Source organism: Pelodiscus sinensis, chromosome 5, assembly GCF_049634645.1.
Source record: "Pelodiscus sinensis isolate JC-2024 chromosome 5, ASM4963464v1, whole genome shotgun sequence".
Classification (NCBI taxonomy): domain Eukaryota; kingdom Metazoa; phylum Chordata; order Testudines; family Trionychidae; genus Pelodiscus; species Pelodiscus sinensis.
Window position 1 is genome coordinate 53,654,591 of NC_134715.1, and position 25,618 is coordinate 53,680,208.

The following is a 25,618-nucleotide window of genomic DNA, read 5'->3' on the forward strand; positions in this document are numbered from 1 at the left end:
TAAAAGTTGCTTATTAATTTCTAAACTTTTGCTCAACTCTTTCCCCTCCTTTTTATATTTTGACCTATTTCTAGTCTATTTAACATTGTTCTATTGCTTATTACATGTATTACTGTAGCATATAAGGGCCTCAATCAGGAATAATGAGCATTATATGCTTATTAAACACTTTATTTATTTCCCCTTTTTAGTTCTACATCATATTTTTAACACTTACTTTTATTTTCCTCTTTATATTAGCCACAATGGTATGGGGTGGTATCTCTAGACTCCACATAAGAAGCTGTTTCCAGAAGCTGGGAATGGTTGACAGAGGGGTAGGCCACTTGATTGCCTGTTCAATTCATTCCTTCAGAATCATAGAATACTAGAACTGAAAGGGACCTTGGGAGATCATCAAGTCCAGTCTCCTGCCCTCATGGCAGGACCAAACTACCTCCCTAGCCAATTTATTCCAGCGTTTAAATACACTGGCAGTTAGGCAGTTTTTCCTAATGTCCAACCTCAACGTCCCGTGCTGAAATTTAAACCAATTGCTTCTTGTCCTATCCTCAGAGGTCAAGAAGAACAATTTTTCTCCTCCCCCTTGTAACAAACAGTCTTTTAGATACTTGAAAACTATAATCATGTACCCTTTCGGTCTTCTCTTTTCTAAACTAAACAAGCCCAGTTCTTTCAGTATTCCCTCACAGGTCATGTTTTCTAGACCACAAATAATTTTTTTTGCTATTCTCTGGACCTTCTCCAGTTTCTACACATCTTTCCTGAAATGTGGTGCCCAGAACTGGACACAGTACTCCAACTGAGGCCTAATCAGTGCAGAAGAGAGTGGGAGAAACACTTCTTGTGCCTTGCTCACAACACTCCTGTTAATGCCCCCTAGATCTCATTCTGCAGTATTTCTTTCTAGACAGTCACTTCCCATTCTGTATGAGTGAAACTGTTTGTTCCTTCATAAGTGGAGTACTGTGCATTTTTCCTAATTAAACTTTATCCTATTTACTTCAGATCATTTCCCTAGTTTGTCCAAATTATTTTCAATTATGACCCTAGCCTCCAAAGCACTTGCAACCCCTCCCAGCTTGGTATCATCTGCAAACTTAATAAGCAGACTCTCTGTGCCAATATTTAAATCATTGATAAAGATATTGTGCAGAACTGGTTCCAAAATGGACCCCTGAGGAACCTCACTTGTTACGCCTTTCTAGCATGATTGTGAACCATTAAAAGCCACACTCTGAGAATGGTTATCCAGCTAGTTATGCACCGAACTTATAGTAGACCCCATCTAGGTTGAATTTCCCTAGTTAGTTGATAAGAAGGTCATTCAAGACCATATCAAATGCTTTACTAAAGTTTACATGTACCACATGCATTGCTTCCCCGTTATCCACAAGACTTGTTTTCATATCAAAGAAGGCGATCAGATTGGTTTGACATGATTTGTTCTTTATAAATCCATGCTGGCTGTTACTGAGCACCTTATTTTCTTCCAAATATTTGCAGATGAATTCCTTAATTATTTGCTCCATTATCTTTCCTGGAACAGAGATTGAGCTGACTGATCTGTAGTCTCCTGGGTTGTTCTTATTTCCTTTTTTTTTTTTTTTTAAATAGATGGGCACTATATTTCCCCTTTTCCAGTCTTCTGGAATCTCTCCCAACCTCCATGATTTCTCAAAGGTGATCACTAATGGCTCAGATAACTCCTCTATCAGCTCCTTGACTATTCTACAAAAGTTGCGAGGAGTCCTGTGGCACCTTATAGACTAACCGAAGTGTTGGAGCATAAGCTTTCGTGGGCAAAGACCCACTTTGTCAGATGCATGATTATGCTCCAACACTTCAGTTAGTCTATAAAGTGCCACAGGACTCCTCACCACTTTTGCAAATTCAGACTAACACAGCTACCCCTCTGATACTTGACTATTCTAGGATGCATTTCATCAGGCCCTGGGGACTTGCAGACATCTAACTTTTCTAAGTCATTTTAACTTGTTCTTTTTTTATTTTAACTTTTAAATCTACACTCTTTCCACTAGCATTCACTAAGTTAGGCATCCCGTCACCATCAATCTTTTTGGTAAAAACCCAAACAAAGTAGTCATTAAGCACCTCTGCCATTTCCAAGTTTCCGGTTATTGTTTTTTTCCTCTTCACTGAGCAATGATCTTCCTCTTGCTTTTAACATATTTGTAGAATGTTTTCTTTTTACCCTTCATGTCTCTAGCTAGATTGAGCTCATTTTGTGCCTTTGCCTTTCTAATTTTGTCCCTGCATACCTGTGTTGTTTGCTTAAATTCATCTTTTATAATTTGACCTAGTTTCCACTTTTTATACAGCTTTTTTATTTTTAGATCATTTAAGATCTGCTGGTTAAGCCAAGGTGATCTCTTGCCATACTGTCTGTCTTTTCTGTGCAGTGGAATAGTTTACTTTTGGACCCTTAATAATGTCCCTTTAAAAAGTGTACAACTATCTACAGTTGTTATTCCTCTTAGTCTTGCTCCTCAGGTGACCTTACATACCAGTTCTCCGAGTTTACTAAAATCTGCCTTCCTGAAATCCATTTGTCTTCATTTTGCTATTCTCTTTTTTACCATTCCTTAGAATCACAAACTCTATAATTTCATGATCATTTTCACCCAAGCTGCCTTCCACTTTCAAATTTTCAACCAGGTTCTCCCTATTTGTTAAAATCAAATCTAGAATAGCTTTTTCAGCTTTTGGAAATAAAAAATTGCCTCTAATGCAGTCCAAGAACTTGTTGGATAATCTGTGCCCTGCTGTATTAGTTTCCCAACATATTTGGATAGTTGAAGTCCCCCATCACCACCAAATCCTGCTCTTTGGATGATTTTGTTAATTGTTTTTAAAATGCCTCATCCACCTCTTTTGCCTTGGTAGGTGGTCTGTAGTAGACCCCTAGCATGATATCACCCTTTTTTTTTACCCAACCTAGAGACTCAACGAGTCTCTCTCATGTCTATCTCAACCTCAGTCCAAGTTTTAATATTCAAGGCAATGCATCCTCCCTTTTTTCCCAGCCTATTCTTACTGAACAAGCTATATACCCTTCTATTCCAATATTCCAACTGTGTGTATTAGCCCACCAAGTCTCTGTGATACTATGTCATAGTTGTATTTATTTACTAGCTCTTCAAGTTCTTCCTGCTTATTTCCCATATTTATTGCATTTGTATATAGGCATGTAAGATACTGATTTGATTTTGCCCTCCAGTTCTGCCTGGTCCCTCCTTTGTCTCTGTTGTTATAGTGCGTTCTCCCTCCCATTTCTGTCTTATCTCCCAGGTCTTCATGTTTTTCACTAACCTGTGGGCTTTGGTCACCTGTCCCCATCAAACCTGGTTTAAAGCCCTCCTCACTAGCTAGTCTGTATCCAAATACTCCCTTCCCCTTCCTCAAAAGGTGAACCCATAACAGTCCTCCTTTTTTGGAACAGCATCCTGGGGTCAAGGACACCAAAGCCCTCATGATGACACTATCTTCGCAGCCAGGCATTCACTTCCAGCATGCACCTGTCTCCGCCTGGGCCTCTACCTTTAACCAGAAGGACTGAAGATAACTCCATCTGTGCTCCAAACTCTTTCACCCGTACTCAAATGCCCTGTAGTCGCTATTGATCTGCTCAAGGTCACTCCTTGCAGTATTCATTGTCACGTTACTGACCTTTAAGGGGAGCAGCCAGATCACTGCTGCACCCATGAGGGGGGTGTTTGCCCCCAAACTCTGTACAAAGGGAGCCACGTGAGGTGTCAAATGAAAGCTTATGGTCTACTGATTCTATGTGTGCTATTCATGTACGTGTATGATATCTGTGTATGGAGTTATGAATATGGACTCTGTGCTTATTCTTGGAATGTTCTCTGCCTGAGACAGAGCAATGGGCTCTGGACTGCCTGTTGTAAAGAGCAATTCTTCAGTCAATGACTATGCTAATTAGCAAGGCTCCAGGAACAATGGCTCTCAAGGTACCCAATACACACCTGAGGAATGCATCTGTAAACCTGCAAACCAGCCAATACCAGGGCTGCTGACATGGGACACATGGATAGGTCACTTGACCATGTGACCTGCTCCACTTGGGAGACACCAGGAATGGATATAAAAGACCATGTGGTGGCCTCCATCTTGTCTTCAATTTAGCTCCTGATCCCAGATGCAGCCTTGTGAGGGACAGAGAGCCGGGAAGAATCGTGAACCCATCCTGACATAGGATGTACACCAGATACTTTTAAGTTAGCAGTTTATAACATCTCTGCTCAGAGCCTGCATCAAGAACTTGGTGATTAGTGCATGGAACGTATTTTCTTTAACAACCTTATTCTCCACTTTTTATTTCTTTTATTAATAAACCTTTAGATTCTAAAGGATTGACCCAACATGATCTTGTGGGTAAGATCCAAAGTGTAAATTGACTGAGAACTGTGGCTGTTTTTTGGGGACTGGGAGAATCCATTCGGGGTAGGTAAGATTGGGTTCTATAACCCCTCACCTGTGTGTTAGGCCCGTAGCTGATTGTGGCACAGAGAGAGCTGGGGTATATGAGGGGTTTTGCTCATGAGGCTTCCTGCTGGCCAGATTGGCAGCTGAAGTGCTCGGTGTGACTGGTTTGTGGCCTATTTGGGAAAGGCCTTTAGTCAAGGGCTGTAAGGAGCCCTGATTTTGAGAAATTTGTCCTGAGCAGATGCCCTCAGCGGTGTCCGGACTTGGTCTGGTCCGTCTCACTGCTCAAGGTCACTCCTTACAGTATTCATTTGTACCCACATGGAAAAGTAGCACAGGGTAGTTGTCAGAGGGTTCAGCTAATCCTCGACAATCCCTCCATTACATCTTGGATATGGGCTACTGGCAGGCAGCATACCTCCCAAGATCTGTTGTCAGGGCAACAGATGGGTGTGTCCATTCCCCTCAGAAAAGAGTATCCTACCAGTACTACTCTACATTTCCACTTCACATTAACGGCTGCAGACCTCCCAGCCTTGGGGGTACATGACTTCTTTTCTGCCTTAGGGGGTGATTCCTGATCTCCCATATCCAGAGCAGCATAACAGTTCTCCAGAACCACAGTGGGAGGTTTGGGAACAGGGGTGGAGCACTCACTGCTGCCAGAAGTAACCAGTTGCCAGTGTCCCTCCTCCTCCCCCCTCCCTGAGCCATTTCCTCCTCCAACACTGGTGCACCAGCAGTCTTTTGTAGGTGGATAACTTCCTCATCCTTAGCTGTCACCACATGAATACTCTCAAGGAGTTCCTCCTGGGCACAGATGCTCCTCAGCCTAGCCACCTCCTCCTGTAGCTCTCCTATCTGGTTCCTGAGAGATTCCAACAGCAGGCACATTTCACATTGGATGGTCCCCTCAGCCTGGATTTCTGTAAGTGGGACTGGCAAGCCACAGTCTCTGCAAAACCACAACAGGATCTGGGTAGAAGCATCCATGGTAAGATGGTCTGTCTGGCTACAGGTGCAGGTGGAGGAGACAGAAACAGTGCTGGCACAGGTTATGCAGGTCTTTCTAACCATAGTAGCACTTCCTCTTTTCTCCCTCTGAAACTCTCCTGTCTGCAGCCCTCTGTCTACTACGCTCCACCTGGTCACTCTGCCTCTGGCTTTTAAAGCCTGTTCTCCTGTCTGTCATTGACCACTATTACAATACTGAATACAGGATACTGGACTTCGGGTCTGATTCAGTATGGCCATTCTTATGTTCTTATTAAACATCTATTTTAAGCACAGAGCTATCTATTTTTATGTTTTCTGCTACTGGATACTGTTGAAAATTAAGAGAATAAACACGGGAAAGGAAGGAATCCAAGAGAGCAGAAGTGTTGGTGTAAATTATGAGTGGGGACAAAGAAGAGGCAAGTCAACAGAAGCAGCAGCAACCACAGAATGCTGTGGCAATGTCCACACAGGCCTAAGTTAGCACAACACCTAATCATGTGTTTAACTTTGTACTTAAATTCCAAAAACTTCAACTGGGAATAAAAGTAAGTACAAACACAAAAGTTAGGTGTTCACTGCATAAGCATTGGGACCACAAATGGGAATACAGTGCCTGCTCCACTATCATCCATCCCAACACTATAAGCATGTGGGTGAGTAACTTTACATATCTGAGTAGTCCTAGTGAAGCTAGTAGAATTACTCATGCAGATTTGTAAAGTTACATGTATATGTGTAGGGACATGAGCCAACATAATTTTCATATTTATCTAAAAATGTGTACAAGTGCATATCAGCTATAGCAAACCACTTCTTAGCCTCGCCATTCTTATTTGGCCAGTTTTCTGTAGATGCCACTAGAGAAGCAAGTCTTAAGGAGGGATTTATCATTATACAGTATTTGGCATTCACTCTTTTGTGCCTTGTAGCCATCACATGAACAGTACATTCTATATGAATAGAGTTTAAGAAATAATTCTGCCTCTCATAATACATATCATTGCAAGAAAACACTTGCTGTTTTCAAATTTCTTTTATGAATAAAAAGGAATTAATTTGTTTACTTAACTTGGGTACTGACATGCAAGAGATTTCAGCAGATGAAGAGGTGCTAGCCATAGCAAGGAGAGAAAATGAGACTAAAGACAGATGATAACAAACTAGAGACAAATCACCAAGTGCACATTGTTAAAGCATTTTCATGTTTGTCCATCGCAATAAAAGAGAGACAGCCTACGTGTACAGTTGGTGATTTGGAAAATCTCCTAGATCAAGTCTGCAAATACAAAATATACCAAGCACAATTACAGCTATTTCAAATTAAATCAGTACTGCACACACAGTCGTGCCATAACTTTTAAATAAGTTTGTTCTGTATTTTATAAAATTAAAGAAATGCACTTTATGAAATTACATTAGTTATTGAATTGATCCACTAATCAAACAAATTAAAAATTGAGGTCCCCAAAATGATGCTACAGTATTGATAATACAGACAGTCAGATGAAACTGGCTGTGACACAGTGAGCTTAATCTCTCTGGAATGGGATGGGACATAGCAGAATATAATGAGACAGCCTGATTAAACAGTTTCTTCTCTTTTCTGATCCTAAATGTGGGGTTCATTACGGTGAGCTAAAAATCTTCCATAGCTAAAGAATCATACCCCTAGTTCATAATACAGATGTAGCTTTGTCTGTGTTTTCTATATAAATTTAACTTAAGAGACAAACTTAGAGACGAACCTGGAGACAAAGTCATAGGTACCTCTTCATAAATATTTACAGAAGGAAAATATTTCAAAACTGGTATGATATAGGGTCTTCATCAGCATATATTTCAGTGGTGATATAGTTCGCATCACTTTTGTTGCTAAGTCTTTAGAATCTCATTTAACATTCTTTATGCACACACCACACAAACAAGCAACATTAGCTGTCTTGTATTTGAAAAGATAAAACTCTCTTTCAGGAATTACACCATGACTAAAATAACTCAAGGCCCAGGCCCTCCAGATGCTTATACATGAAAGGGACTTAGACACATGTATAGTTCCACTACACTTAAGATAAATGCACACCTGCATATGTGCTTGCAGGATCAAATACTGATGATGTACATTGTATCAAATTATAGAAAAGCAAGTGAAATAATTTTTTTATAACAATATACTCTATAGCATCCTTGGAACAGTATTTAAAATGTAATTTTAAAACCAATTACCGGTACTAGCTATAATTCCTATAAATAAATCCAATGTACAGCCAATAAACAAAAATAAACTGATTTAAATAGCAAATATACTGGATTAACTGCAACAGTGTTATATTTTCTTTGCTACTCTTTTTCTGACTACATAAACTCTACAGTATATTGCAAAATGAAATGACAGCTGGGGCTGGTCTGTAAAGTCATGACATATTATAATTATTGCTTTATGCAATCTAGAAATGGGTCCCAGAGAGCTTTAAATTTAATTTGCTTTTTTCTTGAAGCTACCAGGTTGACCACGGTATAGATATGCCATTCAGCTCTTTTAACCATCCCTTAAACTCTTCAATAACTGAGAATGAAGTAGTTTGCTACTACTAAACCATTGTCACCTATTTTTCTTTAGGATATAGGAAACAAGGTGTTTCTGAACATCATTTAAGGCAGGGGTGGGGAATCTCAGGACTGAGGGCCAGATGAGGCACCCAACTTACCTAGATCAGTACTCTCCGTTCCCTCCCCCCCTCCCCCCACACCAGCATTGGGGAATTTACGCTGGTGCTACCACTTCCCCCCTTTGCTACCCCACCACAGGGCTGGAGTACACAAAATCTACTAGCCTAGGCCCCCCTAGGTTTAGGTGTGTGAGTGGAATGGATTTTTTTGTTTGTTTTTGTTTTTTTGCTTTTGTGTGTGGCCCCAGCTGATTTTTCTGTGGGTCAGTAGCCCCTGATCCAAGGTTCCCTGATTTAAGGTGACTGCAGTGGGAGCACTTGAACCTAAAAAAAGCAGATTTCAGAAGGAAACCTTGCACATCAACACACTTCATTTTGGTTCAGAGTTCAAGCCAATGGTTTAGTACAGGAGTGGGCAAAAGGGCCTCCACAAGCCAGATCCAGCCCACCGAGTGGGTCAATCTGGCCCGCGGAGGCCCTGCTGCACCCTCGCCTCCAGGCCAATTAAGGCCAGGAGTTGGGGAAGTGCACGAAACCTTCTCTGCTCTTCCTTCTCCACTCTGCCTCTGCCCTGCGAACAGTGCGCGGTGCTTCAAAGCACCGTGGTCTCCTGGCAGGCGGGAGAAGGCTTTGCGTGCTCCCCAGCTCCCAGTCCCTAATTGGCCTAGGGGTAGGGGAGTGTGGGAAGTCCCCTTCCACACCAAGGGCATTGGCATCTAGGGGGAATGTGGGGTGGGGGCAAAGGCACTCCCTCACCCCCAGATCAATTATGATCTGGGGGTGGGAAACCCAGAAATATCTTAGCCCTCCCCCCCCCCTTTCGCTTGATGCTCTGTCCCTTCCTGTGCTTCCCAGGGCCACTTCAAAAATTTCCGAAGTGGCCCCCGGCAAAAAATTATTACCCACCCCTGGTTTAGTAGGTACTGTTGAATGTGCCTTCATCTATTTTTAACAATGCCAACACTCTTTCAGTGGAGTCTTGTTTTTTATTTGTATTCATTATTTAAGGAGTAGTGATTCTGAAGCATCATCTAGTAGCCCTATATCCTTGTATTAACAGAGCTAGCCATGCAGTGTTCTATTATATTTCTTATTCATATGCTGTTCATTTCACACAATCTATAATTTTCTGTGAAGACCACTTTAGCATACTTTTAGGTAGTTAACATTTTGTTGCATATATCCCAGTTCTAGGCTTGTATTTATGTACATACTTTTATTACAAGGAAAAAAAACTAATTTTAATGAAAAAATAGATCCGTTCCAAGTACAAGTGAGATTTGAAATTATGTAAAACTGCTGTAATTAAATGAGGATACCAGACACCTACAGGGAATATAGTGGGACATGGAAGCTTTCACTCCTAGGTTATGATTAGTTTAAAGACATCCAAAGACGGCACTGACAGGAAGTTGCTACTGGAGAGGAGTGAACAGGCCTTTTGAAGTTAGGCGATACATTTTCAAAAGCCCCATTGCTGTGGTGATAGTTGGATTTGGAAGAAAAATCAAAATAGATACTAGAGGTAAAATTAGATGGTAAACTGCTCAGGAAAGGTATAATGTCTTCTTCATATTTGCTCTCAGAAGCACCTGCCATGCTTTTGGCTGCTATATACATTAGATAAAAATAATTATAAATGAAGTATGAGCAGAGAGGTGAAAGGAGCAGTGTCATTTAAGACCAGCCAGCCTAGGTCAGTATTCTGTCTTCTGATAGTGGCCAATGCAAGGTGCCCCAGAGAGTGAGCTGAACAGGGAATCAAGTGATCCCTCTCCTTGTCACTCATTACCAGATTCTGGCAAACAGAGATTAGGACAAAATGCAGGACAATGTAGCACTTTAAAGACTAACAAGATGGTTTATTAGATGATGAGCTTTCGTGGGCCAGACCCACTTCCTCAGATCAAATAGTGGAAGAAAGTAGTCACAACCATATATACCAAAGGATACAATTAAAAAAAATGAACAAATATGAAAAGGACAAATCACATTGCAGAACAGAAGGGGGATGCGGGGGGGTGGGAAGGGGGAGGAAGGAAGGTAAGTGTCTGTGAATTGCTGATATTAAAGGTAGGGAGAGTGGGATGTTTGTGAGTTAATGGTATTACAGGTGATAATTGGGGAAACTGTCTTGGTAATGGGTGAGAAAGTTCAAAGACTTGTTAAGTCCTTGTTGGCAAGTGTCTAATTTTAACATGAATGTCAGTTCAGAGGATTCCCTTTCAAGTGCAGATGTAAAAGGTCTTTGTAGCAGAATGCAGGTGGCTAAGTCATTTAGAGAGTGTCCTTTCTGGTTAAAGTGGCAAGAAACTGTTTTCTCTTTGTGATCTTGTCTGATATCTGTTTTGTGGGCATTAATCCTTTGGCGAAGTGTCTGAGATGTTTGTCCAATGTACATAGCAGACGGACACTTTCGGCACATGATAGCATAGATTATATTTCTGGATGCGCAGGAATGTGTGTTCTTGATCTTATAACTCACTTGGTTAGGTCCAATAATGGTATCAGCAGAATGAATATGTGGACAAAGCTGGCAACGGGGTTTGTTGCAAGGGAAGGTACCAGGGTTGGTATTAGTGTGGTATGTCCTGTGGTGGTTGGTAAGAATCATCTTGAGGTTAGGTGGTTGTCTATAGGAGACTATGGGTCTGTCTCCCAGAGCCTCTTTGAGTTTGGTATCCTGTTCCAATATAGGCTGTAGTTTATTGATAATGTGTTGGACAGGTTTAAGTTGGGGGTTGTAGGTGATGACAAGTGGTGTTCTATTGTTGGTTTTCTTGGGTCTGTCTTGAAGTAGATGGTTTCTAGGTATTCATCTGGCTCTTTCAATTTGCTTTTTTATTTCTCTGGGTGGGTAGTTGAGATTTATAAATGTTTGGTAGAGATCCTGAAGCTTCTGGTCTCTGTCAGTGGGGTTAGAGCAGATGCGGTTGTATCGAAGGGCTTGGCTATAGACGATGGATCGTGTGGTGTGTTCTGGATGGGAGCTGGATGCATGTAGGTAACTGTATGAGTCGGTGGGTTTTCTGTAGAGAGTGGTGTCTAATTTTCCATTGTTGATTTGTACGGTGGTGTCCAGGAAGTGGATCTCTCGTGTAGAATGGTCCAGGCTGAGGTTGATGGTGGGGTGTAGGTTGTTGAAATCTCTGTGGAATATCTCCAGTGTTTGATTAACCTATCTTCCATGAACTTATCTTTTTAAAACTCTGTTATAGTCTTAGCCTTTACAACATCCTCTGGCAAAGAGTTCCACGGGATGACAGAGTTGTGTGAAGGAATACTTCCTTTTGTTTGTTTTAAATCTGCTGCCTATTCATTTCATTTGGTGACTCATAGTTCTTATGTTATGAGAAGGAGTAAATAACACTTCCTTATCTGCTTTGTCTATGCCCGACATGATTTTGTAGACCTCAATCATTCCCTCTCCCCTTAGTCATTTCTTTTCTAAGGTGAAAAGTACCAGTCTTATTAATCTGTCTTCATAAAATAGCCACTCCATCCCCCTAATAATTTTTGTTGTCTTTTTGGAACCTTTTCCAATTCCAATATATCTTTTTTTAGATAAGGCAACCACATCTGCATGCAATATTCTATATATGGGCACACCATGCATTTGTATATAAGCAATATTTGATATTTTCTCTCTGGCCACAGGACCAGACAGAGAGAAGTGAGATGTTTTTTAAAAAGTTATTGTTTTTCTCCCCATATAATCCATGAATTTCTGGCAGCAGTCAGAGATGAGTAATAAATGGAGGGCACAGAAGCAGCAAATGGCAATGGCCGAGAGGCTGGATAGCAGAATATTGACTGGCAGGAAGACAGCACTGTACAACATCTACAATTTCAGGAAATGGAAATCAGAATGGGCACAGAAGTAGTGTGTAGCGGGAAGGCATCTAGAGTACAACTCTGATTGCAATACCAGCAAACAAACGTAGCTAGAAGATAGGCAGCAGAAGCAGCAAAGAGAGATTTTTCTTCTTTACTGCATTCATTGAGGGTTGCAGGCATGATGACCAACCATTCCACCATTTGGTCACACAGTCCATCATACAGGATGCAATGCCTAGCCCATAGATTTACAGAAATATTAAAAGCAGGATGACACAAGAGTCTATCCTGCCATCCCACAACTGCCATATCACTCCTCTTCTGCGTGTGCAATCAGGTGGTATGGCTGTCTTTCCACGGACAGAGGAAAGCCGTTACTTAGCAATTCACAATATTCAGTCACAGTGTCTCTCCCTGGCCATTTGGTGAAATTATATTCTGTTTACAACTACTCTTTAAAAATAAATATTTGTATTATAAATAAAAAGGACACTTTACAGGTAAGTGCCATTTATTTAAAACACATGCATGATGGAAATAATGTTGTGGTTGTCCTGTTGTTAGACACATCTCTCTATATCTCAGAAAGTATTTCATGATCTACTCATTTATACTTTGAACTTGTCGTTACAAAAAAGTCTGTTCTATACCCATTTCATCCCCTGGCAGCAAACTGGTGAAGCCAAACTTGAAACTATGCTATGACTGAGAATTGCTAAATAAGTGAAATTATGAGTGGAGAAACATTAACCTTTGCTGGCATGTCTGTGAACATAGTGAATAGTAGCAATACTTTCCAAATGCTAGAATATTAGACTAAAAATGTCTCACCGCTATAAAATCTCTTGTTACCATAGCAATGAAGACTGAGCAAATGATTAAAAATACCTGATCTTATTCAGACTGTCTTATGAATGTGACCTAAATGGCAGATAATGCATGATTTTCCATGAGAAATTAATTATATTTACTAAAAGTGAATATTGTTGACAATATTAGGTCAGATACTTATATGAAAACCTACTATCCAAGGATACAAATTCAGCAGGCTGAAAAAATCTCTTTAAAAAAAAGTCACCATGATAGTAGTAAGCCATTAACAAACCAATGGAGATGCAACTGAACATGAGTTTATCACACTGTGGCAGACTGTCCCTAAATATTTGATTACTCTACTGACCCCAAAATTAGGGAGCCACAAAGGGTCTTTTGAGTGCAATACCTAGTACAGTTTATCTGCACCCAAAACTTGTGGCCAATATCTCTTCCATCTCAGTGATGCTTTGGTGCTATAGTCTAATAATTTAATTACAAACACTGACAGATCTTTCACTGCCATTTTATCAGAAATGTCCAAGAACCTACCCACTGTTACTGAATGTGCTGGAAAACCTGGGATGGCCACAAACAATATGAATTTAAAATTGAAGTGTACTGCTGTGCAGAGGAATCTGGAAATGCCAACTGTCCTTTCCCTGTCTCTTAGTGTCTAAGGGTGCATCCAGAGTTCCCTTAGAATTCATAAGCTGTGCTAACATTGCCTCATTCTCTTCCCCAGAAGAGCAAGATGCAAAAGAGAGAGGGGAGTTTTGATTTCTTTGAAGTATTTTTATTCTTTTTTTATCACCTATTTATACTGCAACATAACATTATTTTCCTCTTATGACATTTAATGTCATTGACTTGCTCTCTTAAATAATATAAATGCACAAAAAATGTCACTGTGAAGCTGTAGGGTTGTTATATGCACAGTATCTGACAAACCCAAAATGCAAAGCAATGAAAAGTTGAACCCTCTGGTCCTCTGTCCACAATCACACACTTTACCATTTCCTCAACTACCATACACCCATAGATCAGGCACTTCAAACTTAAGTCTGCCACCTTTTGCCATCTATATCTACTCCTGTGTCAGCTTATATTTATACCCACACATACTAGTAGTTGTGGGTGTTTGGCATAACATATTGTTGCACAGGGTTGTAAAGAGTTGTGTGCAAAAGGGAGCTTAACGGGGATGGTGGAAGTCTGGTACCCCTGGTGTGCAGAGTAGGGATGAGTAGCAAACAGGGGCACACTAAACTTCTCTATAGTCTCATGAATGCCATACAAGGTGGTGAAGAATCAGAATCTTACGTTATTGAAACAAAAACTATACAAAGTGTATTTTCATTTGAAGTTGTAAAATCTACGTGAGGAAAAATTACAGCAGGCTTTGTCTGATCTATTTTTAAGAACAGGTCCTCTTCTGCCTCTCCCATGGAGTCCAACCAGTTCTGAAACAATATAGCAAACTAGCCAAATAACCACACTGTTCAAGCCAACTAGCCACACTCATCCAGCCAAATACTGTAGTCACATGTGGCTAGCAGCTAGCGTGTTGGACCCCACGGCTACACAAAAACCATTACAAAATTGCAGAGGATGTTTCCTGACCCTTGTGAAAACATTTTTTAAAAGACACATACCTGGATAGACCACATGCAGCATCCTATCTATTTCCTTCCTGGATAGCACTTTTCCACAGTCTTTGAAAAATGCCTGAAGATCATTTTTATCCATATCTTTCCCAAACTCCCTCTTGGCAAACATTGTTTCATAAACTAAAAGAAAAAGTTTAATAAAGTTTCCTTTAGCATTTTTTAAAAGATTACTAGGTCTAATATGTATAAGTTGAAACGTTTAGTATTGTTTAAGAAGTGTCAAATAATTTTATGTAGAATAAAAATGTCTGCATAGTCTTCTACATTTGCAAATTTAAAATCATGTTAGGTAATCTACCACAGCTCAAAGATTTGAGAGTATCTGTGCCAATCTTCCTCCTCAGTAAGCAAACAATTTCAGTCTAGCTAACAGAATGAATGGTTTACTTGTTATTTCTGAAATTATTAATCTGAACTTTATCTCAAAGTTAATAGAAATTGACTGGATTAAGTACTGACATTAAAAGCATGAATGAATGTAAAAGGACTATTTCCTTCCCTTCTTTAAACACAGCATGCGTTGCTCACTTTAATGCATAAAAAAGCAACATCTGACTTCTAAGATAGACTTTTTCCTCTAAACATTTAAGGGCTATCATGATAAAAGGATTACAAGAGATAAAATGTCAGTCTGTAGCATCTTATGTCTACAAACAAAGAAACTATCAAGGGATGCATTTTTATGTCTTCACATTCATACTTCAGTGACTCCAAAATCCATGGAATGCTATACGGCATGAGACATTACAGTAGGAATCTTCTTTTTCAAAGGGCCTTTAAAATAGGTGGAATCCAATTCATATCTTTATCTGGTAGCCTAATTAACTTCTTCAGAATTAAAAGTTTCCTTTGAAAACATGTTTCTAGCTCTAGTCTGTGACGATATTTTGCTGACTATGGAATCAGTGTATACTCTTAGGCAAAGTCTACACTACGAGTTTTCTTGGCAAAAATATGCTAATGAGGGACTAATTTGCATGAGTTGCAATCTCATTTGCATATTTTCTGCCGATCTGTTTTTGCGCTAGGAGGTTTTGCACAAAAACAAGCAGTGTGAACATTTTCTTTTTGTGCAAAACCTCTTTTTTTCCGCTAGATCTTTATACCCCAAAAAGAAGGATAAAGGGATATTTGCACAAAAAGAAAACTGCTTTTTTTTGCGCAAAACCCCCTAGTGCAAAAACAGATCAGAAGAAAATATGCAAATGAGATTGCAACTCATGCAAATTAGTCCCTCATTAGCATATTATTTGCTGAGAAAAGTCGTAGTGTAGACGTAGCCTTGGTTTCTTGAGACTTCAGAAAGGCAGAGTGAAACAGTAATTTAAAGGCGCACTTCACACCCATTCACTCCAATGGCGCATAAACTCTAAAACCTACCAAGGACCATTAATCATCAACATTAACAATGCTACCCATCTTGAAGAAGCATCCAGTCAATGTGTTCTTCCAACATGGCTGGATATCACAGGATAGATACTGAAAAGTTTGGTTAGGATAGTACTGCTTCTACTCACCACAGCAGTCCTACAGTACGCCACTATGCCTTGCATGATTTTATGAGTCAAAATTTACATACATTTATGACAGGGCTGTGATCACTTCCTTCAGAAGGGAATATTCTGCAGCATAATAGATCTCATTGCGAGGAAATTTGTATTATTATTTTCCAGGCTAATTTTTTTTTGTCTTAAACTCATCCTATTACTTTTTGTTATGTCCCAAGGATTGATCCAGTAGTGATATCCAAAACCGTGCTGAAGAGATTGATCAGAACAGCAGCTTAGATGCACTGCCACTACCCTTCAAATATATCCCACCCTGTTGGTGTTTCTCTTCAATTACTGATGCCATAGACCAAGAGTAGTAAAACGCATCTCCCCCAAAAGACCACTTGTTTGGCTGTAGTCTCATCCTATCATCATTCCCATTTTCTCCTCAGCACACCACCATGCTGTGCAAACTGTGCTACACAAGAGTGCTACTGAGAGTCTCTCAAGTACAACCATACAGCCATTCCACAGCCTATGCTACTCCACTGAGTAGCTACTCGACTGTAACGGAAGTGAGCTAATACGAAAGACAATATGCAGTATAACAATAGTTCTGTGAATAAAATTTCTTAAAAATGAAACATTCTAAAACACAGAGCTCCTTCCACAAAAAGCTCTTAATATACACACATAATTTTTCCATTTTGGAAAATACTGCTAATTTGAGAGAGATTCACAATATTTGAAATGGGGCATACTGGTAATAATTTTCAACCTAGTTGGAATTTTTAAATGCCATCATTATTACTGAAGAGACTTTAGCAAGTACTCAGATTGGCAAATGTGTTTTCCATCCCCTGTGGGCTCATTAAGAATCTATTCTCCCTGGCAGTGCTCAGCACTGTCCATCACTGGACACTTACAAAGCAAAAAAAAAAAATCGAATGTCAGAAGTGCAATGATGATATCACGAAACAGTCGTATGATTTAGGTCAGTGAGGGTGCTAACAACTGAAAGCCACAATGACATCTTACAAATGCACTTGTGCACATGGTAACATGCCATGTCCTTTGCATCATGAAGCAATTTGAAATGCTGAAGTTATAGATGAGCAGAATCAGTTAAGAACAGATACAACCCACGGAAATTATAATAAAAGATTACTCTGTAGAGAAATGTTAACAGCACTTGCATTTTTTCTTGTCCATCCATTCCTCTAGTTCTGAATACTTCAGTGGTGTGGATGGATTCAAAACACCAGCTCGACGCTGAATGCGATTCATCATTTTACGGTATTCCTTTACAACCGCTAAAAGGGATGGTCCATGACGTGCCGCCTGTAATTACAGATGTATTTCATTTTCATTACTTTTAGAAACAGTGAAAGATGACTAAAGAAAGCACATGAGGAGGTGAAACTAATAGATGTGCAGAGTAAATTAAGATCTTAAAAGTGAAGAGAGATAATTCTATTGCCAAAAATAAGTGTAGATACGAAAACAGTTGCACATCATGTAATGTATAAAAGATTAGTGTACTAGATCTGATTTCAGTCTGCAGTCCTTTCAAAAGGATGTTCAGGTGGAAATATTTGGGCATGTTTGGGGCACGCCAAGACTAAGAAAATAGTTGGAATAAAGAAAGAGCAGCAGATGTTTCTAATGTTCAGAAATCATGATCTGACTAGAAAGACAAGATTCAATCTCCAAGTGCTACGAGAATGATGGGGAAAGAGAAACAGTGGGAGGGAAGTCATCACCAAGGAACCGGGGAAACTTGTCAGAAGCATCAGTATGGTAGGGTTCTGAGACTGAGCACATACTACATCAACAGTGTGGTAATAAAAAAGCAATGCTAAGATTTCAAGAAACAATAGATATGGGGTTAAAGTCAATGCAAGCCTTTCCAGTGACTTCAGAAGGCACTGAATTGTGGCCAAAGTTAATAAACATTAATGCTGAAAAGAAACTTAAAGCGGATGGCATAATTTATACCGTTAAATATACTTCCAGAAATATGAAGGAATAATACATGCAAATAAGACCTTAATCATTGTCTGAAACAGCATAACATACCTGTTGACTTATTAATGGTGAGGAGGATAACAGCAGCTATGCACTGCATCAAATGCCGTAGTTATCATCAGATACAATTACAGAAAAATAATGTGGCATCTCAGATTCCATAGTACAGTAATAGCTGACTTTTACATGCCAACAACTGAACCTAACAATCAGTGTTCAGTTCAAAGCACAGCTATGTAAGGAAAAGTATGGTCCATTCTCTTTGGTCCAACAACAAATTTCAAAACTATGCAAGTTAATTTCACCTTCAGTTATATAAACAATGCAGCCACTTTCTTCAGTATATAACGCAGTATACCCACTGTGGAATTTTAGGACAATTTGATGATTATGGAATACTTTTATCTGGTTTGTATTAGCCCTATTTAAAGATTTTTGGTAATCCTTTAACCATGCTTTTCAGATGCATATAATAAACAGGTTAGTGAACACCCCAGTTTATAGTAGATCATCTGAGTCAAGTGCTAGCTAGGCTATGGAATACTTATTAGATAAGAGGGCTGTATATTACCTAGAAATTGACAGTCTGCTGAGGTGGAGCGGTGTTATATCTACAGCCAGCAATAAGTATGAGCTCTTTTTACTCACTATACACATTGAAATGAAAGGCCAAAATAAACATTCTAGTTCCCTCTGACCCAACATGCAAGAGCTCATATTTGATTCACAGGCTGAAAAAGAAGCAAACTTCAAAAAGGAGAAATTTATGACAAGATTCTATACATGCTTAGCTCAAATATCTTATATTTAAAATGGGGGCAAATAAAGAAAAAAGGTAACAGCTTGTTAAACCTATGCTGTTTTTATACAGGAGAAAGAAACACTGGAATTATCTGATTAGCAAACAAGTGTGCCACTGTTCTCTTCAGGACAGAGTTAAAAGGGATCAAATATCAATCAAGAGCCCTTTATACCAACAAATTAATGGAGGTTTCTTTAAGCTCAAGTGATGGAGGTCTTTCCATTTAGAGTAAGAACATTCAGATACTATTTTCATTGTCACTGAATTTCCAAATGGCCACAGTTGTGCAACATAATGGGTATGGTAGAGAGCTAACTGGGCACAGGTGTAATAATATTTCATATCAAAATCATAAAGTAGTAGTGCTTAGGCTACTTTTCTAGAATTTTAACACCACCTAGGCACAAGGCATTATTGTATGTTACGTTAACATCGGACACATTACCTTGGTCTTTATTCTTTTGAATCTGGCACGTTCAAGCCATCCTCTGGCATATTTCTGAATATAAATGGCTGCTTTAATTACTTTTTTGCAGCTAGGATCCTTTTTGGTATGAAAAGCCTCAAAGATTTCTACGTGTGGTCCAATTCTTTTGACCTTTTCTTGAGTTCTAAAGACAACATGTTTTCCACTAGAAATTAAAATGTAAACAATTAGTTTATTTTTGGATACAATAGAACATGCAACACAAACTATCAAAATAAAATTCTAGCAAGGGGATCGATACATTTTGAATCTAAAACAATTGTACAATGAATTCAAGGCTTTAAAAGAAGCATTTAATCAATCATTTACCACTTACTAGTACTAAATTAGTGTCCAAAATTTGCTACATTTTACAGACATGTGGATCAGTACATTCCCTAGTAGTCTGCTAGTATTAAAGGATTTTAAGAAAAAATTACTCACATATTTAGTTACTGTTCAAGAGATTTTTTTCAGCTTTTCAAGGGTTTTTTATTATTATTTTACAGAACATAGTTAAGTAAAAAATAATACTCAACTAGAATCAATGCAAGAACCTCATTGAAGGTAAAATCATGAATAAAAATAATCATTGCATAGTTGATGTCATAACTAGCTTTGTTTTATAATGCCAATTATAATTCTTTTTCCCACTCCCAAACTGTGCCATGACTGAAGTAATCCCCCCAGAAATATCTAGTGCCTCTGTTACAGGAGAAGGGTTGTTTGTTTTTTTAATTATATAAATGAAAAAGGTGCTAGTACAATATAGAAGTTTGAAAAATTGAGCTTCTCCCATTTTAATGTTGCCCAAATATATGTTCGGTTTGCGGTGTTTGTTTTTGGCTCCCATGCTCCTGCTTTGAGGTATGTTTGTTTTGGAGAGGGGTTTGGTGCTAGCTCCTAACTTCAAAACAATTTGACCTATGAAGTTGAAATAAGTTTTATTGTCTTGTCCTCCCCATCTTAGCTACTCCCTATAGTCAAGTCATTACAGCATTTTCACATTATATTCTCTATAAATGATCCACAATTACTGCTTGCCCTTATTCATCATTCCTCTCTATGCTCTACAGCCCAACTAGCCATCCTCTAAATTAGAAAAACTTCTTATAATTTTATACTTTTTCTCAGTGTATCTGTGACTCCACTTCTCCCATACAATCAGATATGCACTCTGACCCCTTTCGTTCTACAAACAACAACACCATCTAGCTTTTATACAACATTTTTCATAAGTAGATACTGATCAGTACTGGTTTAGATTCACTCATGCACCAACAGTGGCAACTGTAACATAAAAGACTGCTTAAGAAATATATTAATCTCATGACACGTTGGCACCCTTTCCTACACAGTGTTGTCCATTTTGCAAATAGCTCTGGTCTGCTCGTGGACTTCAGATGGAACAGAGGCTAAGAGTAGCCTTTGGGCCTATTTTTCACCACCAGGTGCCCATAGCCTTAAGATGTTTTGAGTCACTGACCACAAAGCTCAGTTTGTGTCATTCTCTCAAATAGGTAAGACAGAAACAGCCTCACCTATGCTACAGGCAGAGATGAAGTAAAAGTAGCTTGAGTTCTCACCTCTACTTTCAGACTTACAAATACTAAGTTTACACAAGAGTGATGAGTATCGAGGGCAGAAGAAGGCATTGCCCTCCCAAACTGCCTCACGTGGTCCTGCCCATGCTCCACCAGAGTCCAGGATCCTTCTTGCCTGATGTTCCCATGCAAGAGGCTGTGCTGCATATCCTCTGACCACCTAGTGCTGGGGCTCGTGGCTTGGCTGCTGGGGGTAGGGCTTTATGGTCAGGACTAAGGCCTACAGGAGTGGCTCTGGGGAAGCTGAAGCCATGTTGCTCATTTCACCAGTACTCTGGGGGAGACTGAGACCATGTTATCTGGGGCTGGTTGTGCTACCCTGGGGCAAGGCCACCAGCCACATTGCTGTCCAGGGAACAGCTGCAACCCACAGTGGGGAGAGAGACTGGGCTCAGCTCTGCTGAGCACTAAAGGGGCAGGGCCTCAAGTGGAAGGGGCCAGAGCTGGGGAGTAGTCTCCCCAAGCCCTAGATTCACCCACTACCTATGAGTTTCCATTTTAGATTTTCTACCTTTATGGGTTTCTTCTGCCCAAAGTATGAATTTTCCTCAGAAAACTTACAACCTACACTCCAACTTAATACTATTGTCTGGAAAAATGGCTTATCGTTGTGTTGATTCCACTCACACTTGGTCAATATTCGCACTGGGTCAACTTCTATCCTTTTGGGGGGCTCTAACAACACAAATGTTGAAGACCTGGAGATAAGTCCTATTTGAAAGATAGAAATATACAAGCAAATCCTTACCTATGGTGCAGTGTCAGCTGTCAGCTCTTTAACCATCTATGAAAAAGCCAATTCTGAGTGAACTTCAATGCCAGTCTGAGGGCACTATATTGTATGACCTTCACTATCTTGATGTTTACATGGGCTTTGATGTCTTGATGTGTACAAGGGCTCATAATGGGCATAAGAAAATTGAGTTGCAGGATTTCTTAATTTTTAAATAATCTTTTAATTTAAAGTTATGCCATTTACATGTGCTGATTTATTGTACAAAAGTACAATATTGTAAATTGTCACTCAAATAGAAACAACCTACTATGATTACAGCGGTATATTGTATTCGCCTTAATTAAGAAAGTAAAACAACAACAAAAGCTGTTTTCATATTACTCTGTTCTTTCTTATATATTCTTAACAGGAAAGTTTGATATTTGTTAATTTCTGGATAATTTGATTTTTATTTATTATACCACCACTAATATTTTTCTTTTATATAAGAAAATGTGTCCCCTGTGCTTAATAGAAAAGATAGATCAATCAAGAGTAGCTTTTACTATTTCAAGTTCAGAACACACCAAATCAAAACCAAAATTAGGTATGAGGTTTGAGAGGAAACTTCTATTAAATTGTAATCTCACCAGCATTAATACATATTATGCCAGTTATAAATTTTGGTTCAGATATTGCTACTAATTAGTTTTGGCTGATATTGAAGTATTTTGTATGCCCCATGTATAAAAGCTGTTGGCCCATCTGTTAATAGGTTGGAAATGATTAGGGACGCTTCTTTTGGCTGCTGTAAAGGCCAAATAGTTTTCAAGCTGCAAACATGTGACAAAAACTAGCTACAGGGTTGCCAAGTTCAGGACCTCATTTTGCAGAAAAGTTTTGATATCTGCTACTGCTATTTGGGCCACCAAATCATCTATAAACTTACATTATAAAGGAAAATATTCACCCCTTCATTGACAGGACTACCTATCTACTTAGTTCAAATGTAATTTATAATATAGTTGCAATATACTTTGATTTGCTTGATCTGCTATCAAGCTAGGTCAAGAGGTTTTGGCTTCATATACATAGACCAGAGGTTCACTGATACTCAAATATGGGTAACCAAGTTTGTGGTTTCAGTTCAGTCCCTAAGGAGATGTTTTACTCATGTTATAAATTCACCAAGTAATTTTAAGGACTAGCCTTCTGCATCAACACCACTGCAAAAGAGTTTTGTCAAGGTTCTGTGGTTTCCACTGGAGCTAAGAGCTTCTGTCCTTGTCAATGTGCATTGTTCCACATCTACACACCTGAAAACAGGACTCAGTGCAGATGAAGAAATGAGAACATTAATTATTATTTAATGCCAGTATTATTATGGCATCCAGACTTCTCCACCAGATTCCAACTGTTTTAGGCACTATGGAAACATCTAAGATTAGATGGTCACATCCCTCACTTGGCCATGAAGAGAAGAAAGAGGGACTAAGACCCTCTTACATCTCTGTTTGGTTTGGACTGCAAATCTGCCTCTAGTGGGGAAAGTAAGTGGACAATAGATACAATGTATTCAAGGGTAAGTGACAGTCCCTATCCTTCATTATGGCATGTAGGGGCTGTGATAATACAAATAATAAATAGTCATGGACCATCACCTCACTATACTAGGTGCTAAAGAAACCAAACAAAAAGATGGTCATGGCCTCAAATTGCTTACGGTATAAAAATGAGACAATAGACTGATGGATACAAGCAGATAGAAAGGGAAGTACATGGAAACAATGAGACAGTATTGGTCAGCAGGGCACGTTAATGGACTTGATACATCAGTGATCTGTGTGCTAAATTTTATTATCAGCATCACAGCAAATGAGAATTTTAAATAAGATTTTGAAGGAGAATAATGGGATGTCTTTGCAGACATTTATGTGGAACTTCTCCCAAATGTGAATAGCAGCATAGTAAAAAATACAAAGCTTAAAAATGCATCAAGTTCCTGACCAGGAATGGCATAAAGAGCCAATCAAAAGGGAAAAGACATTTCAATAGTGAATGAGAGATGACAGGTAAAGGGGGAAATGTTGTAAAAATCCTTGGAAGTAAAGACAAGCAGTTTATGCTTGATAAGATAAAGAAGGGGGAACCAGTGGAGGGATGCAAAAGAGGGATGACATGATCAAACAGGCTAGGATAAGGGTCTTAGAAGTGGTATTCTGAATGGATGTGAAAGGGACCCAAACTGCATCTGTCAAGCCCAGAGAAAAGAATATTGCAGAAGTCGAGATGATTAGGATGAGAATTTTAGCTGTGTATAGGAAAGGCCATATCTTTAACCACTCAAGAGAGAGATCTTGGAGTCATTGTGAATAGTTCTCTGAAAAACATCCACCCAATGTGCAGCAGCAACCAAAAAAGCATATAGAATGTAAGGAATCATTAAAAAAGGGATAAAGAATAAGAGAGTATATCTTATTTGCCTGTATATAAATCCATGGTACAGATGTTTTTATGTCATAGAATCATAGAATACTAGGACTGGAAAGGACATTGAGAGGTCATTGAGTCCAATCCCCTACCCTCATGGCAGGACCCAGTATTGTCTAGACCATCCCAGATAGACATTTATCTAACCTATTCTTAAACATCTCCAGAGATGGAGATTCCACAACCCCCTAGGCAATTTATTCCAGTGTTTAACTACCCTGACAGGAACTTTTTTCTAATGTCCAACCTAAACTTCCCTTGCTGCAATTTGAGCCCATTGCTTCTTGTTCTATCCTCAGAGGACAGGAAGAACAATTTTTCTTCCTCCTCCTTGTGACACCCTTTTAGATACCTGAAAACTGCTATCATGTTCCCTAACAATCTTCTCTTTTCCAAACTAAACAAGCCCAATTCTTTCTGTCTTCCTTCATAGGTCATGTTCTCTAGACCTTTAATCGTTCTTGTAGCTCTTCTCTGGACCTTCTCCAGAAAGAAGAAAGAATCAGCACGATTTAAATATAGCTATGAGGTAAGCACCAAGAGATACCCTAAACAGTTTGCATTTTGCAAATATATCTCCATTAACCTAAATCCCTAGCCACAAGGAACTTCCATGCATTGTCTAACATCTGATAACCTCAGTCCTCAGTTTCATGTGAAGTAGGAATATTTCAGCTTGAGCTTTTCTCCAATGAACTAGACAATATATCCCTATGCAGAGGCCCAGAACAAGGTCTATATCCCATTTAAATATCAGTCATACGTGAGGCCTTTTGTGGGATGTCTTGATTTGGTGAATCACCTATTGCATTATACCCTGCCATTTTCCCACACACACAATTCCATTTATAGCAGCCAACCTGAAGGAATGAAAAGTTTTTAATTGTCTTTGGAAACCTGTAAAGAGCATTTGATAAAATATTGCCAATTTATCACAGTTAATGAATGCAATTAAATCACAACAAATTAACACTTTTTTAAAATGAGCAATAAATAACACTTTTTAAAATTGCCTTGGGAGTGGAGATGGAACTTGGTGACAGCCAGGTGGGAAGGGAAACATGGTTGGCCTTAAAGTTAAGGGGCCACTGGCCAGGGTACCATATTCAACGGGATGCTGCTGCATGCCTCTGGGGCAGGGGTGCCCCTTCTATTGCCACCTTGCTCCAGTGCTGCTCCTGCTGCCTCTCCCTGGGAGCTGTGCTGACCAACCTGCTTTGGACTGCACAAAAAGGGGATGTGCGGGGCTGATATCAGTTGTCCCCCTTCCTCTGCCTATGTACCCGGTCGTCATTTAGCTGGAGTTGGGGTACAAGAAGAGAGTATCTGCTATTGCTGTCAACTCTGGAATGAGTGCTACCACCTGCAGCTCAATCAAAATGCATTTCAGGCTCTCGAGTGCTCTGTTTAAAGGGACAGTGTTCTCCCAACACACACTCTTTCCCCCAACACGCCATCTCTTACATCAAACCAAAATCTAAAATGATGTCCCCGAAGAGCCAAAAGTGGCCAGAAATCTGCGAGATGGCCATGGGCTCTCACAAGACATGATCGCAGTTCATAAAAGAATT

The 25,618-nt window shown here is 39.4% G+C and overlaps 1 protein-coding gene across 10 annotated transcripts in view; it reads right to left on the minus strand.

Annotated features, from left to right (window-relative positions):
• The window catches only part of IQCM (IQ motif containing M), a 157,227-nt gene that overhangs the window by 73,701 nt on the left and 57,908 nt on the right, over positions 1 to 25,618 (minus strand). For all 10 annotated transcript variants that reach the window (XM_025185509.2, XM_025185513.2, XM_025185499.2 and 7 more), the window contains 3 exons: positions 19,218 to 19,404; positions 17,139 to 17,283; positions 14,438 to 14,572 (listed from right to left, as the gene is read on the minus strand). In XM_025185509.2, coding sequence (XP_025041294.1) covers positions 14,438 to 14,572; positions 17,139 to 17,283; positions 19,218 to 19,404 — 467 coding nt within the window. The remainder of the gene's footprint in view (positions 1 to 14,437; positions 14,573 to 17,138; positions 17,284 to 19,217; positions 19,405 to 25,618) is intronic.